Below are 17,356 nucleotides of genomic sequence, written 5' to 3' on the forward strand. Positions count from 1 at the left end.
CAGGTAGTTTACAACCCAGTGATGCGTTGTGCAGAACGGTTCTGGGTGGTGCAGTTGCTGTACCAGGCGGTGATACAGCCCAACAGGATGCTCTCAATTGTGCATCTGTAAAAGTGTGTGAGGGTTTTAGGTGACAAGCCAAATTTCTTCAGCCTCCTGTTGAAGAGGTGCTGTTGTACATTCTTCACCACACCATCTGTGTGGGTGGACCATTTCAGTTTGTCAGTGATATGTACGCCAAGGAAATGAAAACTTTCCACCTTCACTACTGCTGTCCCATGGATGTGGATAGGGGGGTGCTCACTATGCTGTTTCCTGAAGTCCACGATCATCTCCTTTGTTTTGTTGACGTTGAGTGAGAGGTTGTTTTCCTGACAACACACTCCGAGAGCCCTCACCTCCTCCCTGTAGGCTATCTCATCGTTGTTGGTAATCAAGCCTACTACTGTTGCGTCGTCTGCAAACATTTAAACATGTTAACCCTCGCAAGGCTGCCAGCCCAGACGGCATCCCGAGCCGCGTCCTCAGAGCATGAGCAGACCAGCTGGCTGGTGTGTTTACGGACATATCCCTATCCCAGTCTGCTGTCCCCACATGCTTCAAGATGGCCACCATTCTTCTTGTACCCAAGAAAGCAAAGGTAACCGAACTAAATGACAAAATAACTCACTTCTGTCATCATGAAGTGCAATGAGCGACTACTCAAGAATCGTATCACCTCCACCTTACCTGTCACCCTTGACCTAATTCAATTTGCTTACCGCCCCCAATAGGTCCACAGATGATGCAATCGCCTGCTCACTGCCCTATCCCATCTAGACAAGAGGAATACCTATGTAAGAATACTGTTCATTGACTACAGCTCAGCATTCAACACCATAGTACCCTCCAAGCTAATCATTAAGCTTGAGGCCCTGGGTCTCAACCCACCCTGTGCAATTCGGTCCTGGACTTCCTGACGGCCACCCACAAGGGGTGAAGGTCGGAAATAACATCTCCACTTCACTGATCCTCAACACTGGGGCCCCACAAGGGTGCGTGCTCAGCCCCCTCCTGTACTCCTTGTTCACCAATGACTGCGTAGCCATGCATGCCTCCAACTCGATCATCAAGTTTGCAGACGACACAACCGTAGTAGGGTTGATCACCAACAACAACGACAGCCTACAGGGAGAAAGTGCGGGCACTTGGCGTGTGGTGTCAGGAAAAATAACCTCTCACTCAACGTCAACAAAACAAAGGAGATGATCGTGGACTTCAGGAAACACCCCCCTATCGACATCGAAGGGACAGCAGTGGAGAAGGTAGAAAGTTAAGTTCCTTGGCGTACACATCATGGACAAACTGAAATGGTCCACCCACACAGACAGTGCGGTGAAGGTGCAACAGCACCTCTTCAACTTCAGGAGGCTGAAGAAATTTAGCTTGTCACCTAAAACTCACAAACTTTTACAGATGCACAGTTGAGAGCATCCTGTCGGGCTGTATCACCGTCTGATACGGCAACTGCACCACCCACAACCGCAGGGCTCTCCAGAGGGTGGTGCGGTCTACACAACGCATCACCGGGGGAACACTACCTGCCCTCCAGGACACCTACAGCACCTGATGTCACAGGAAGGCCAAAAAGATCATCAAGGACAACAACCACCCGAGCCACTGCCTGTTCACCCCGCTACCATCCAGAAGGCGAGGTCAATACAGGTGCATCAAAGCTGGGACCGAGAGACTAAAAAACATCTTCCAAGGCCATCAGACTGCTAAACAGCCATCACTAACACAGAGAGGCTGCTGCCTACATACAGACTTGAAATCATTGGCCACTTTAATAAATGGATCACTAGTCACTTCAATAATGTTTACATATCTTGCATTACTCATCCCATTTGTAAATACTGTATTTTATACCATCTGTTGCATCTATGCCACTCAGTCATTGCTCATCCATATATTTATATGTACATATTCTTATTCCATCCCTTTACTTAGATTTGTGCGTATTAGGTAGTTCGCTACACTCGCAATAACATCTGCTAACCATGTGTATGTGACCAACAAAATGGAATAGCAGCAAAAAAACATGGCAAAGCATACATCAGGTATAAGCATAGCATCCTATTAGGCTTAACACAATATATACACAGGGCAACTAATGTTAATGAGTCTAATGGTATTATGGCTATTATAGCAAACGCAGCACACAGTATACCAATATAGTGTATACAATAGTAGCTATAAGGTGTTAGCAATGGGCTAATATAATAAACATCGCGCACAATATATACAAGGCCAACTAGCGTAGGTAATAACTTAGCAGGCAAGCAGGCCAAAGGCCATGGGCTAACATAGCAATAATATAACCAGAACCATTAGCGGTAGCAAGTTAGCATGCTATGTGGCTAATAATGGTAATATGTAAACAGAAGCCATGTTGCATAAGGCCATGGGGGTGGCCATCTTAGGTTGCATAACAATGACAACACTGGCCATCTTAAGGCCTATGGCAGAAATGGCTATCAGATAGCTTACAGTAGAACCAGACAGAAGGAAGATCCATGGGCTGTGGCCCAGCTGTTGGCGTGGAAGGCAGAGATTTATGGGAGAGCTCCTTGATCTGCCACTGCTTGCTGAAAACTGAGCCCGGATTGGTCTGGATTGTGCTTTTCTACTTGTCCGGGCCCACCTGCCTATTGGACAGGCGCCCTCAGGAGATGCAGGTAGGCAGAGTCAAAGGTGTTGATGGGCAGTCAAGTGTCTGCTGGGGCTGGGGAGTTGTAAAGCTTGTGTCTATGCCCCAGGGTAAGAAAGAGGGTTTGAGAGATGGTTTTCCACCGAGGGGTATTTTAATAAGTTGTAACCCAGCTGTCTTCTAAGGCTGGGAATTGCCAGGGACCTTATGATACGACATTATCACGACACTTAGGCACGGATACGTTATGCATTGCAATTCTCACGATTCTATATGTATTGTGATTCGATACTGTGATTTTATTGCGATTCAATGTTCTAAACATATTGCTCACCATATGTCTGCAAGAGAGCAATGAGAAGTTTTGATCAGGCATGGAAATAAAACTGCTTATTAAAACAAATTGGCTACCTATTTAAAAAGAAGATGGAGAACAAGCTATGAAGGAAAAATACTGGAGTTTTGGTGCAGGTACAGCCAACTAGCGCAAAAATAATAGAGATTGTCAAACGATACAATATATCATCAGAAATAATATCCGGATACGTAACTATTGATTTTTCCCCCCCATCACTACTGTGTTCCATCGCTGTGAGGTGTATTGTAGTATGTTATTAGCACTGCTGCTTATAACAAAGTTGAAGGAAACACTTACTTTGTTTTACAACCTTGCTCTCAGATAAGAAAACTGTAATAAAGAAATGGACGTTGTAATCCAAAACACATTACATTAGAAACCCTAAGCATCCTACAATGAGAGTGATCTTGTTGCAGCGAGTTGATCAAATGTGAGTTCTTGGTGTGCCCTATATGTGTAGAGACAGTTTGTTCTTACCAAGTGACCTGGCCTGGAAAAAGTACAGAACCTAATGACGACAACACCAGTATTAGCTGTTGTAATACTACACATGCTTGGGGTTGACATGGTGCTTAGGGTAAGGTGATTTAGGTCCCAATCAACGGTCTTTTGAGTAACGACAAAACTGTCTCATATACACTACCGGTAATTTAATGTTTTTTTAATTTTTATTTGTACTATTTACTACATTGTAGAATAATAGTGAAGACATCAAAACTATGAAATAACACATGGAATCAAGTAATAACCAAAAAAGTCTTAAACAAATCTAAATACATTTCATATTTGAGACTGTTCAAAATAGCCACCCTTTGCCTTGATGACAGCTTTGCAAACTCTCGGCATTCTCACAACCAGCTTCATAAGGTAGTCACCTGGAATGCATTGCAATTGGTGTGCTTCGTTAAAAGTGAATTTGTGGAATTTCTTTCCTTCTTAACGCGTTTGAGCCAAATCAGTTGTGTTGTGACAAGTTGGGGGGGGGGTATAAAAGAAGATAGCCCTATTTGATAAAAGACCAAGTCCATATTATGGCAAGAACAGCTAAAATAAGCAAAGAGAAACAACAGTCCATCATTACTTTAAGACATGGTCAGTCAATACGGAACATTTCAAGAACTTTGAAAGTTTCTTCAAGTGCAGTCACAAAACCCATCAAACAATATGATGAAACTGGCTCTCATGAGGTCCGCCACAGGAATGGAAGACCCAGAGTTAGCTCTGCTGCAGAGGATAAGTTCATTAGAGTTACCAGTGTCAGAAATTGCAGACCCAATAAATCCTTCACAGAGTTAAAGTAATAGACATATCTCAACATCAACTGTTCAGAGGAGACGGTGTGAAATAAGGCCTTCATGGTCAAATTGCTGCAAAGAAACCACTACTAAAGGACACCAATAAGAAGATGAGACTTGCTTGGGCCAAGAAATACAAGCTATGGACATCAGACCGGTGGAAATGTGTCCTTTGGTCTGGAGTCCAAATTGGAGATTTTTGGTTCCAACCGCCGTGTCTTTGTGAGACGTGGCGTGAGTGAAGGGATGATCTCGCATGTGTATTTCCCACCGTAAAGCATGGAGGAGGTGGTGTGATGGTGTGGGGGTGTGAGGGTGCTTTGCTGGTGACACGGTCTGTGATTTATTTTGAATTCAAGGCACACTTAACCAGCATGGCTACCACAGCATTCTGAAGCGATACGCCATCCCATCTGGTTTGGGCTTAGTTGGACTATAATTATGTTATTCAACAGGACAATGACCCAACACACCTTCAGGCTGTGTAAGGGCTATTTTACCATGAAGGAGAGTGATGGAGTGCTGCATCAGATGACCTGGCCTCCACAATCCCACCGACCTCAACCCAATTGAGATGGTTTGGGATGAGTAGGACCTAAGGAGTGAATGAAAAACAGCCAAAAAGTGCTCAGCATATGTAGGAATATGTAGAAAATAGTAAACATAAAAGAAAAACCCTTGAATGAGTAGGTGTTCTAAAACCTTTGACCGGTAGTGTACATACAGTACATTCGGAAAGTATTCAGACCCCTTGACTTTCTCCAAATGTTATTACGTTCCAGCCTTATTATAAAATGGATTAAATAGTTTTTTCCCTCATTAATCTACACACAATACCACATATTGACGAAGCAAAAGGTTTAGACATTTTTGCCAATCTATGACAAATAAAAGCTGTAAAAAAAAAACCTCTTTATTAATACATATATTAATAAGGTTTTTTTTTTTTTTTTTTTTACAGCTTTCTCACCTGAGACCAAGTTAATAAAAGAACAGAAGCATTTCCCCATTACTTCTCGAACAAGAACTCCCGCCAGTGTAAGAGATCACTGAATCTAAGAGAACACCAATGGTTTCGACATGAAAGCCAACATAAGACCTGCTACATGCTTCCCATTAAAGCCTTTTAACAACAACCCAAGGTCAGCCACTCAGCCTACACGGTCTTTGTCAGCCTAAAGTAAAAATAGGACATGAACCAGGCCATCATGACCCAGCCATCAAATATGGCATTTTTACACATTATTAAAGACTTATGTAATATGTCAAATGCATTGATGAGCATTGTGTGTTCTATTCAGATGAAATTCCCAAGACTTTCAATTGGTTGACATACTTAGGCTACTCTGCCACCTGTAGTAAAAGTTTGGCACAGCACTTACATCAGCTTTGTAATCAAATGAGACGGATTGGCTTGTTTGATGCCTACAATGGATCTAGCAAGCCATATCAAGCTTACCTGCTGACGCAGTAGAAACTGCATCTCAAAACACACACGCAAGCATGCGCACACAGACAGACCCTTAAACTGACCATCTTGGCTCGTTCTGTTGCAGGCCAAGATAAAAAGGCACTGGTTGTATACAAATGTAGGATCTTCATTTGATCACTCTGTTGCTGGAGAACTTTCTTGCAATGCAGGACATTTTAAACTTATAGTGTATTTGAGGTTTTAAAAAGGCTTCTGAAGTTTGTAATTTCCACTGAAATTTAAGACTTGATTTTCCCTTCCAATGGTTTTTTTTAATCAACCCCTACAAATGTCCATTAATTATAAAATCCACTAAATAATTCACATTTCCTATTGCAGATTATTTTCCTGCTGTAGCAAACAGTCTTAAATTAAGATCCTACTACAGCCTCATCTCAAGAGCAGCAATGATCTGACTTAAAATAGATTGTGTGCGCCTGTGTGTGTGTGTGTGTGTGTGTGTGTGTGTGTGTGTGTGTGTGTGTGTGTGTGTGTGTGTGCGTGTGTGTGTGTGTGTGTGTGTGTGTGTGTGTGTGTGTGTGTGTGTGTGTGTGTGTGTGTGTGTGTGTGTGTGCGTGTGTGTGTGTGTTCCAGCCTCACCTCCACATTCCTGTGAAACTGTGCATAATGCTGACACAGCGTGGTAGCTTCGGGGGGGCCAGCCCATCCATTCCAGCTAGCAGAGACGGAACACCAAACAGAACCAGGTACTTCACATAGAAGAACTGGACTAATGCCAGGGCCAGCCCACCTGAGGGAGGTAGAGCAAGAGAGAGAAATGGGTAGGAGAGGGATGAAGCCTTAGCACAGTGTTTGCCAAACTTGGCCCTTGGGACCTCACGTTTTGTTTTTTGCCCTAATACTCCAATGCTGATTTAAATGATCAAAGCTTGATGATTAGTTGATTATTTGAATCAGCTGTGTAGTGCTAGGGCAAAAACCAAAACATACACCCCTTGGGGTCCCCAGGACCGAGTTTGGGAAACCCTGCTTTAGCACATACTGTATAGTGACAGCACTATGTACTTAGTATATACAGTACATAGAACAACTGGATTAATGCCAGGGCCAGCCTGCCTGAGGGAGGTAGAGACAGATATATAGGTAAGGAGGGAGCGAGATGAAGCCTTGTTTATAGTATCTACTGCCCCAAGGTGGTATTCTAACTACTTGCAATCTGCTCCCTTACCTTTCCAATCTCCCACTCTGAATTGTGCACACGTCTTATTCTGCCCTTTTTCCTAGTCCACTGGAAGAAAGGTAATGTTTATATTCTACTGTGTAAAAACTGCAATGTAGGTTTGATTGAAATAAACCAAAATACACATTAACTGCCAGGATCAGCTTATATGACATATTGTACTGTACATTAAGTTAACACCTCAAGTATCATAAATAAAGTAAATGTTGGTGAATTGGTATTCAATAAAGGCAATATTTGAGAGTCAAATTTCCATGCAAGTCTCTTACTGACATCCATTAATGATTTATGCAAAAGTCATTTGTGCCCTGAATAAAAAAAGAAATTCATCAATTGAAATACATTATCCTAAATAACGTTTAGTTGAAACAAAATCAACCCAAACCCTGTGAAATAAGACTATTGGAACGCAGCCAAAGAGATATGGGTGGAATGTTACAGTACAGGTCTACATATTATGGCAAGATGAGTTACAGTTTCAGTACAGAGACCCTACAACTGATGATGGTGACGAGAAAGAGATCTGTGCATATTCATATTTCATAAGGCTCTCTAAAGTTGGATGAATTGGTGCCTCTAGGGCAGTGGTTCCCAAACTGTGGGCAATATATACAGTGCCTTAAGAAAGTAGTCACACCCCTTGGGCTTTTTCCACATTTTGTTGTGTTACAAAGTGGGATTCAAATAGATTTAATTGTCATTTTTTGTCAACGATATACACAAAATACTCTGTCAAAGTGGAAGTAAAATTCTAACATTTGTAAAACATGAATGAACAATAAAACACTAATATATCTTGATTAGATCAGTATTCAACCCCCTGAGTAAATACATGTTAGAATCACTTTTGGCAGCGATTACAACTGTGTCTTTCTGGGTAAGTCTCTAAGAGCTTTCCACACCTGGATTGTGCAACATTTGCCCATTATTCTTTTCAAAATTCTTCAAGCTCTGTAAAATTGGTTGTTGATCATTGCTAGACAACCATTTTCAGATCTTTCCATAGACTTTCTAGCAGATTTAAGTGAAAACTATAACTCAGCCACTCCAATGTAGATTTGGCATAGTGTTTTAGGTTATTGTCCTGCTGCAAGGTGAATTTATCTGCCAGTGCCTGGTGGAATGCAGACTGAATCAAGCTTTCCTCTAGGATTTTGCATGTGCTTAGCTTCATTCAGTTTATTTCTATCCTGAAAAACTCCCCAGTCCTTAACGATTACAAGCATACCCATAACATGATGCAGCCACAACCATGCAAGAAATTATGAAGTGGTACTCAGTAATGCGTTGTATTGGATTTGCCCCAAACATAACACTTTGTATTCAGGACAAAAAGTGAATTGCTTGGACACGTTTTTTGCAGTTTTACTTTTGTGCCTTATTGCAAACATGCCTGTTCTAGAATATTGTTATTCTGTACAAGCTTCCTTCTTTTCTCTCTGTCATTTATGTTTGTATTGTGAAGTAACTACAATGTTTTCTCCTATCACAGCCATTACACAGTTTGTAATGGCCTCATGGTGAAATCTCTGAGCGGTTTACTTCTCTCCGGCAACCGAGTTAGGAAGGACGCCTGTATGTATGTAGTGACTGTTTGAATTGATACACCATCCAAAGTGTAATTAATAACTTCACCATCCTCAAAGGTATTTTCAATGTCTGCTTTTTTACCCATCTATCAATAGCTGCCTTTTTTTGTGAGGCACTGGAAAACCTCCCTGGTCTTTGTGGTTGAATCTGTGCTTGAAATTCACTGCTCGACTGACGGACCTTACAGATAATTGTATGTGGGGTAGAGAGATCAGGTAGTCATTCAAAAATCATGTTCAACACTATTATTGCACACAGAGTGAATCCATACAGCTTATTATGTGACTTGTATGCGTGTGGAAAACATTTCATCACAGGTAAGACATTTCACTTGTTTAGTATAGTTTGTTTGTTACTCCACTCACTACTTGTAGCTGTATAGTCCGTTTGTTTGTGTTGTTGGCTAGCTTAATGTTCCAGTCGGTAGCTAGCTTACAATCACGTGGCTGCTAGCACCGTCATGAAAAGGGGCATGAGGGAATCCCTACAATTTTACATTTTTCGAAGTAGTGAGAATGTCCAGGAGCAGGCAATGTTAAAAAGTCATCTTTAGGAATATAATATATATTGTTTACAGGAAACTCATTCAACAATTGGGGGGGGGGGGATATACTTCACCCATTGGCAAAGAAACACAAAAGGGGTGATATTAATTAACAGTAACTTTGATCCGAATGTGCAAATTGTCCAAACAGATCCGCAAGGTAGATGGATGATTTTAAATATGTTATAGGACCATAACAGGCTCATTAACCTTTACGGACCAAATAATGATGATCCACGCTTCTTTGAAAATATATATAATAAATGATCAACCCTACAACCAATACAATACGCTATTATTATGGTGGGAGATTATAATACTGTTTTAAATACCTCAATAGACCGTAAAGGAAATCACACTACAAACTATCACCCTCATGCTCTTAAGGAAATCATGAATGTCATGGATATATTGGAACTAGTGGATATATGGAGGCTTAAATATCCTGACCTAGTGAGATATACATAGAGGAGTTTCAATCAAGCTAGTCGTCTTGGCTACTTTCTTATGTCATTCTCGTTGGCACCAAAAGTGAAAAGTGTTGATAGGGGAGAGAATGCGGTCGAACTATCAGATAATTGGCATATACATTACTCTTACTGAATTTCCACATGGGTGAGGATATTGGAAATTGAATCAAAGCCTATTGGATGATAACTTATTGGATGATAACTTGTTTTTAACTAGGACAGAGGAATTTATAACTGAATTTTTCAGACATAACATAGGTACAGCAAATCCGCTTACTGTATAGGACACTTTTAAATGTGCCTTTAGAGGCCATGCAATTCAGTACTCAGCTCTAAAACAAAAGCAATTTAGGTCAAAGGAGTCCATGCTAACAAAGGAAATAGAAGGTCGAACAGAACAGATCCTGAAGATAGCAATAAAAACTGTACCATAGAATAAGTTAGAGGAAAAACAAAAAGAAATGGACAAACTTATTCAACAAATATTAAGTAATATATTATAATAATAAAGCAAACTGGATGGAATATGGGGAGAAATGCACCAAGGTATTGTTTGATATTATTCATTCTAATCAGACAGTTTTTTTTTTTTTTTTACATGGACGATACATTGGAGATAATATAAGGCAAGAACTGAAAACAATATGAAAAATCTTGGAAACCATGCCTGCTATTCATAGCTGACTTTGAAAAGGCTTTTGATAAAGTACGACTGAAGTTCATATATAAATGCCTGGAAAATTTAAATTTAGGAGAATCTCTTATAAAATGGGTTAAAATCATGTATAGTAATCCTAGGTGTAAAATGGTGAAAAATGGCTACTTCTCAGAAAGTTTTAAGTCTGTCAAGAGGAGTAAAACAAGGTTGTCCACTATCGGCATATCTATTTATTATGGCCATCGAAATGTTAGCTATTAAAATCAGATCCAACAATTAAATTAAGGGATTAGAAATACAGGGCTTAAAAACAACGGTGTCATTGTACGCTGATGATTCATGTTCTTTAAAATCCACAACTTGGATCCCTCCACAGCCTCAGAGGATCTATATTATTTTTCTAACCTCTCTAGATTACAACCAAATGATGATAAGTGTACTATACTACGTATTGAATCACAAAAATACAACTTTAATTTTACTATGTAGTAGTATACCAATAACATTTTCTGATGGTGATGTGGATATACTCGGTATACTTATCCCGAAATAAATAAATGATCTCACTCCAATAAATGTTAATAGAAAGTTAGCAAAAATAGATAAGATCTCGCTACCATGGAAAGGTAAATACCTTTATTTGTGGGGAAAAAAATCACCCAGATTAACTCTTTAGTCATATCCCAGTTGACCTATTTGCTTATGGTCTTGCCTACACCTAGCGAACTGTTTAATTATATAAGAAAAAAATATGCAATTTATTTGGAACGGCAAGCCAGACAAAATTAAACAGGCCTATTTATATCATGAATATGAATTCAGAGGGCATAAATTATTTTATATTAAAGCATTAGACCTCTCATTAAAGGCTTCAGTCATACAAAAGTTATACTTAAATCCAAACTGGTTCTCTAGCAAATGTTCAAGAATGGCATTATTCCCTTTATTCAGATTACAACCTCTCACTTCCAGTTATTTGAAAAGGAAATCTCAGAAATATCGCTATTTTTAAAACAAGAAAGTTGGTTGCAATTTCAATTTAATCCACCAGAAAAGACAGAACAAATAATACAACAAATATTGGAGTTAAACTCAAATATACTAATTGATAAAAAGAGTATAATGTATAATCTTCATAAATTATATCATAAATACGACCTGTGGCAGTTGTCATACATGCAGCTAACTAAAACATATTGAAATGTCTGCTCTACCCAAAATTACTACCAACAAATTGCAGCATTACCGCAAAAATGGAAGAGCAAAATGGAAGGGAGAAAAAGGAAGCGGTCTGTCGGCCCTGCATTAAAGACCACCATTTTTTGGTCCTTAAATGAAACTGGTAGCTGGCAGTTTCATTAAATAGTACCCGCAAAACACCAGTCTCAATGCCAACAGTGAAGAGGTGACAGAGTTCCTCTGTCCAGTGTTTGTGTTCTTTTGCCCATCTTAATCTTTTCTTTTTATTTGCCAGTCTGAGATATGGCTTTTTCTTTGCAACAGTTTTCAGCTGTGCTAACATAATTGCAAAATAGTTTTCTAATAATCAATTTAGCCTTTTAAAATGATAAACTTGGATTAACTAACACACCGTGCCATTGGAACACAGGAGTAATAGTTGCTGATAATGGGCCTTTGCAGATATTCCATTAAAAATCAGACGTTTCCAGCTACAATAGTCATTTACAACATTAACAAAGTCTACACTGTATTTCTGATCAATTTGATGTTATATTAATGGATAAAGAAATTAGCTTTTCTTTCAAAAACAAGTACATTCCTAAGTGACCCCAAACTTTTGAACGGTAGTGTATATATATATATATATGGGGGATCGGAAGTGATGCAGACAATAATATTGATGGAAGATACAATCTAAGTGCAATATTAAAAATAATAATAATAAAAAAGTCATCTTTAGCCATGTTGTACTTTTCTTAAGTTTGTAATTAACTAATTTACTCAATAAATTAGATGCAGTCTATCACAGTGCCATGTGCCAAACCCACTGGCTCCAGGTCATCTACAAGACCCTGCTAGGTAAAGTCCCCCCTTATCTCAGCTCGCTGGTCACCATAGCAGCACCCACCTGTTGCACGCGCTCCAGCAGGTATATCTCTCTGGTCACCCCCAAAGCCAATTCCTCCTTTGGCCGCCTCTCCTTACAGTTCTCTGCTGCCAATGACTGGAACGAACTACAAAAATCTCTGGAACTGGAAACACTCATCTCCCTCACTAGCTTTAAGCACCAGCTGTCAGAGCAGCTCACAGATTACTGCACCTGTACAAAGCCCATCTATAATTTAGCCCAAACAACTACCTCTTCCCCTACTGTATTTATTTATTTTGCTCCTTTGCACCCCATTATTTCTATTTCTACTTTGCACATTCTTCCACTGCAAATCTACCATTCCAGTGTTTTACTTGCTATATTGTATTTACCTCGCCACCATGGCCTTTTTTTGCCTTTACCTCCCTTATCTCACCTCATTTGCTCACATTGTATATAGACTTATTCTTCTACTGTATTATTGACTGTATGTTTGTTTTACTCCATGTGTAACTCTGTGTTGGTGTATGTGTCGAACTGCTTTGCTTTATCTTGGCCAGGTCGCAATTGTAAATGAGAACTTGTTCTCAACTTGCCTACCTGGTTAAATAAAGGTGAAATAAAAAATAAAAAAATAAAACAAGCGGACAAGAAAATTACATTTGAAAAAGGTGAAGTCTTTGCTGTGAGCCAATGGAGTAGCCTAGCTAACCACAGGTTGTTTTCCCCACAGGCAGGCAGGGCAGCAACGTTTCATTTAATATCGACTGGTACTATAGGCCTACATATTTCATGAACAGTGGAAACATCATTTCTGTGTTATGGTGGATTGGCATTGGGGTTAACATGTGAGGAAAAATAACATTTTGCCCTATTTGAAACTTACAGTTTTGCTGACTGGTTCCATTGGTTATTTCAATTGAACATGGAGCATGTATAATTTATTTATATGGGACAGTATTTAGACTTGAGAACCACCTGTTAATTCAATTTCCAGCAAGTGTCCCATTCACATCAATAAATAATTTACAAGGAATTACGCTCTTATCTCAACCCTAAATCTGCTTGAAAATGCCTTTCACAAAGGTGTTATAAACAGTATGGAAATAATAAATAGCCTCACAATGAGAACATAAATGGGTACTTATAAACGCTTTGTAGCTTGAGGTTTCCATGATTGAAACAAAAAATGGTCGCTCATGGGAGGGACAGGAGAAAGAACAGGGAAAATAGAGGAAGAGAATGAGCATACACAAAAGGGAAAGGGAATGTAAAATATATAGTACCAATCAAAAGTTTGGACACCTACTTATTCCAGGGTTTTACTTTATTTTTTACTATTTTCTACATTGTAGAATTGAAAACATCAAATAACTCAAATGGAATCATATAGTAACCAAAAAGGTCTTAAATAAAAATGTTATATTTGAGATTGTTCAAAGTAGCCACACTTTGCCGTGATGACAGCTTTGCACACTCCTGGCATTCTCTCAACCAGCTTCATGAGGTAGTCACCTGGAATGCATTTCAATTAACAAGTGTGCCTTGTTAAAAGTTAATTTGTGGAATTTCTTTCCTTCTTTTGAGTCAAATCAGTTGTGTCGTGACAAGGTAGGGGTGGTATATAAAAAAATAACCCTATTTGGTAAAAGACCAAGACCATATTATGGCAAGAACAGCTCAAATAAGCAAAGAGAAACAACAGTCCATCATTACTTTAAGACATGAAGGTCAGTCAATCTGAAAAATGTCAAGAAATTTGAAAGTTTGTTCAAGTGCAGCCACAAAAACCCATCAAGCGCTTTGATGAAACTGGATCTCATGAGGACCACCACAGGAAAGGAAGACCCAGAGTTACCTCTGCTGCAGATGATAAGTTCATTAGAGTTACCAGCCTCAGAAATTGACCCCAAAATAAATTCTTCACAGAGTTCAAATAACAGACACATGTCAACATCAATAATAATGGCACCGAAGGAGATGGACATTTTACGATCCCGTAACCAATTGTGCATGTTTTTTCTCTCGTTATTTTGTACATACTGTTTCTGCCACCATGTCTTATGACCGAAAAAAGCTTCTTGACATCAGGGCAGCGATTACTCAACCCGCATTGGAGGAATTCTTCAACGAGTCGGACTGGAATGATTTACTCCAGACACCCGACAAGGCCTTCATCCTCATCATTCACAGGAGGAAAAGACGGAGATGTCGTGGACGACAGTCCGGATCCGACGCCAAGAGGGTAATCTACTAGAGGTCGACCGATTAATTAATCTACTAGGCATGGCCGATTAATTAGGGCTGATTTCAAGTTTTCATAACAATTGGTAATCAAATACATTGCATTCCACGACGAAACTGCGTGGCAGGCTGACCACCTGTTACGTGAGTGCAGCAAGGAGCCAAGGTAAGTTGCTAGCTAGCATTAAAACATATCTTATAAAAAACAATATTCACATAATCACTAGTTAACTACACATGGTTGTTGATATTACTAGATTAACTAGCTTGTCCTGCATTGCATTTAATCAATGCGGTGCCTGTTAATTTATCATCGAATCACAGCCTACTTCGCCAAATGTGTAATGATTTAACAAAAGCACAATTGTTGCACAAATGTACCTAACCATCAATGCTTTTCTTAAAATCAATACACAGAAGTATATTTTTTTAACCCTGCATATTTAGTTGAAAGAAATTCATGTTTGCAGGCAATTTTAACTCGGAAAATTGTGTCACTTCTCTTGCGTTCATTGCACGCAGAGTCAGGGTATATGCAACAGTTTGGGCCGCCTGGCCCAGAATTTGAGATAATTATGACTTAACATTGAAGGTTGTGCAATGTAACAGCAATATTTAGACTTAGGGTTGCCACCCGTTCGATAAAATACGCAACGGTTCCGTACTTCACTGAAATAATAAACGTTTTGTTTTCAAAATTATAGTTTCCGGATTTGACCATATTAATGACTAAAGGCTCGTATTTCTGTGTTAATTATATTATAATTAAGTCTATGATTTGATATTTGATAGAGCACGGTGGTAGGCAGCAGCAGGCTCGTAAGCATTAATTCAAACTTTACTGCGTTTGCCAGCAGCTCTTAGCAATGCTTGAGGCACAGCGCTGTTTATGACTTCAAGCCTATCAACTCCTGAGATTAGGCTGGCAATACTAAAGTGCCTGTTAGAACATCCAAAAGTCAAAGGTATATGAAATACAAATGGTAGAGAGAAATAGTCGTCGCGTCATAATTCCTATAATAACTACAACCTAAAACTTCTTAACTGGAAATATTGAAGAACTGGGAATATTGAACCACCAGCTTTCTGACCAAGGAACTTAAACGTTAGCTTTTTTTATATGGCACATATTGCACTTTTACTTTCTTCTCCAACACTGTGTTTTTGCATTATTTAAACCAAATTGAGCATGTTTCATTATTTATTTCAGACTGAATAGATTTTATTTATGTATTATATTAAGTTAAAATAAAAGTGTTCATTCAGTATTGTTGTAATTGTCATTATTATTATATATATAAAAAAATCAGATTAATCGGTATCAGCTTTTCTTGGTCCTCCAATAATCAGTATCGGCGTTGAAAAATCATAATCGGTCGCTCTATAAATCTACCTTTACCATCGGTCCTATTAGCCAACGTACAATCAATCAATAATAAAATAGATGAATTACGAGCACATATATCCTAACAACGGGACATTTAAAAACTAATATCTTATGTTTCACCAAGTCGTGGCTGAACGACGACATGATTAACATACAGCTGGCGGGTTTTAAGCTTTTTCGGCAGGATAGAACAGCGGCCTCTGGTAAGACAAGTGGCGGCGGCCTATGTATATTTGTAAACAACAGCTGGTGCATGAAATCTAAAGAAGAAGGTTTTGCTCGCCTGAGGTAGAGTATCTCATGATAAACTGTAGACCACACCACTTACCAAGACGGATCACATCTATATTTTTCGTAGCTGTCTATATACCACCGCAGACCGATGCTGGCACTAAGACCGCACTCAATGAGCTGTATACGGCCATAAGCAAACAGGAAAACGCTCATCCAGAGGCGGCGCTCCTAGTGGCCGGGGGACTTTAATGCAGGAAACTTAAATCCGTTTGACCTAATTTCTACCAGCATGTTACATGTGCAACCAGAGGAGGGAAAAAAACTCTAGACCACCTTTACTCCACACACAGAGATGCGTACAAAGCTCTCCCTCACCCTCCATTTGGCAAATCTGACCATAATTCTATCCTCCTGATTCCTGCTTACAAGCAAAAACTAAAGAAGGACACGCCAGTGACTAGATCAATAAGAAAGTGGTCAGATGAAGCAGATGCTAAACTACAGGACTGTTTTGTTAGCACAGATAAGAATATGTCCTGGGATTCTTCCAATGGCATTGAGGAGTACACCACATCAGTCACTGGCTTCATCAATAAGTGCATTGATGACGTCGTCCCCACAGTGACCGTACGTACATACCCCAACCAGAAGCGTTAAAGGCTAGAGCTGCCGCTTACAAGGAGCGGGACATTAACCCGGAAGCTTATAAGAAATCCCGCTATGCCCTCCAATGAACCATCAAACATGCAAAGCATCAATACAGGACTAAGATTGAATCGTACTGCACCGGCTCTAGCACTCGTCAGATGTGGCAGGGCTTGCAAACTATTAGACTACAAAAGGGAAACACAGCCACGAGCTGCCCAGTGAAACGAACCTAACAGACAAGCTAAATTACTCCTATGCTCGCTTCGAGGCAAGTAACACTGAAACATGCAAGAGAGCACCAGCTGTTCCAAGACGACTGTGTGATCACACTCTCCGTAGCCGATGTGAGTAAGACCATTAAACTGGTCAACATTCACAAGGCCGCAGGACCAAACGGATTACCAGGACGTGTACCCCGAGCACGCGCTGTGTCTTCACTGACATTTTTGACATGTCCCTGACTGAGTCTGTAAGACCAACATGTTGCAAGCAGACCACCATTGTCCCTGTGCCCAAG

General features: G+C 39.8%; 1 protein-coding gene across 3 annotated transcripts in view; it reads right to left on the minus strand.

Annotated features, from left to right (window-relative positions):
• Positions 1–17,356, minus strand: part of hhat (hedgehog acyltransferase) — a 125,966-nt gene that overhangs the window by 83,217 nt on the left and 25,393 nt on the right. For all 3 annotated transcript variants that reach the window (XM_071393520.1, XM_071393519.1, XM_071393518.1), the window contains one exon: positions 6,414–6,564. In XM_071393520.1, coding sequence (XP_071249621.1) covers positions 6,414–6,564 — 151 coding nt within the window. The remainder of the gene's footprint in view (positions 1–6,413; positions 6,565–17,356) is intronic.

Source organism: Salvelinus alpinus, chromosome 3, assembly GCF_045679555.1.
Source record: "Salvelinus alpinus chromosome 3, SLU_Salpinus.1, whole genome shotgun sequence".
NCBI classification, from domain to species: domain Eukaryota; kingdom Metazoa; phylum Chordata; class Actinopteri; order Salmoniformes; family Salmonidae; genus Salvelinus; species Salvelinus alpinus.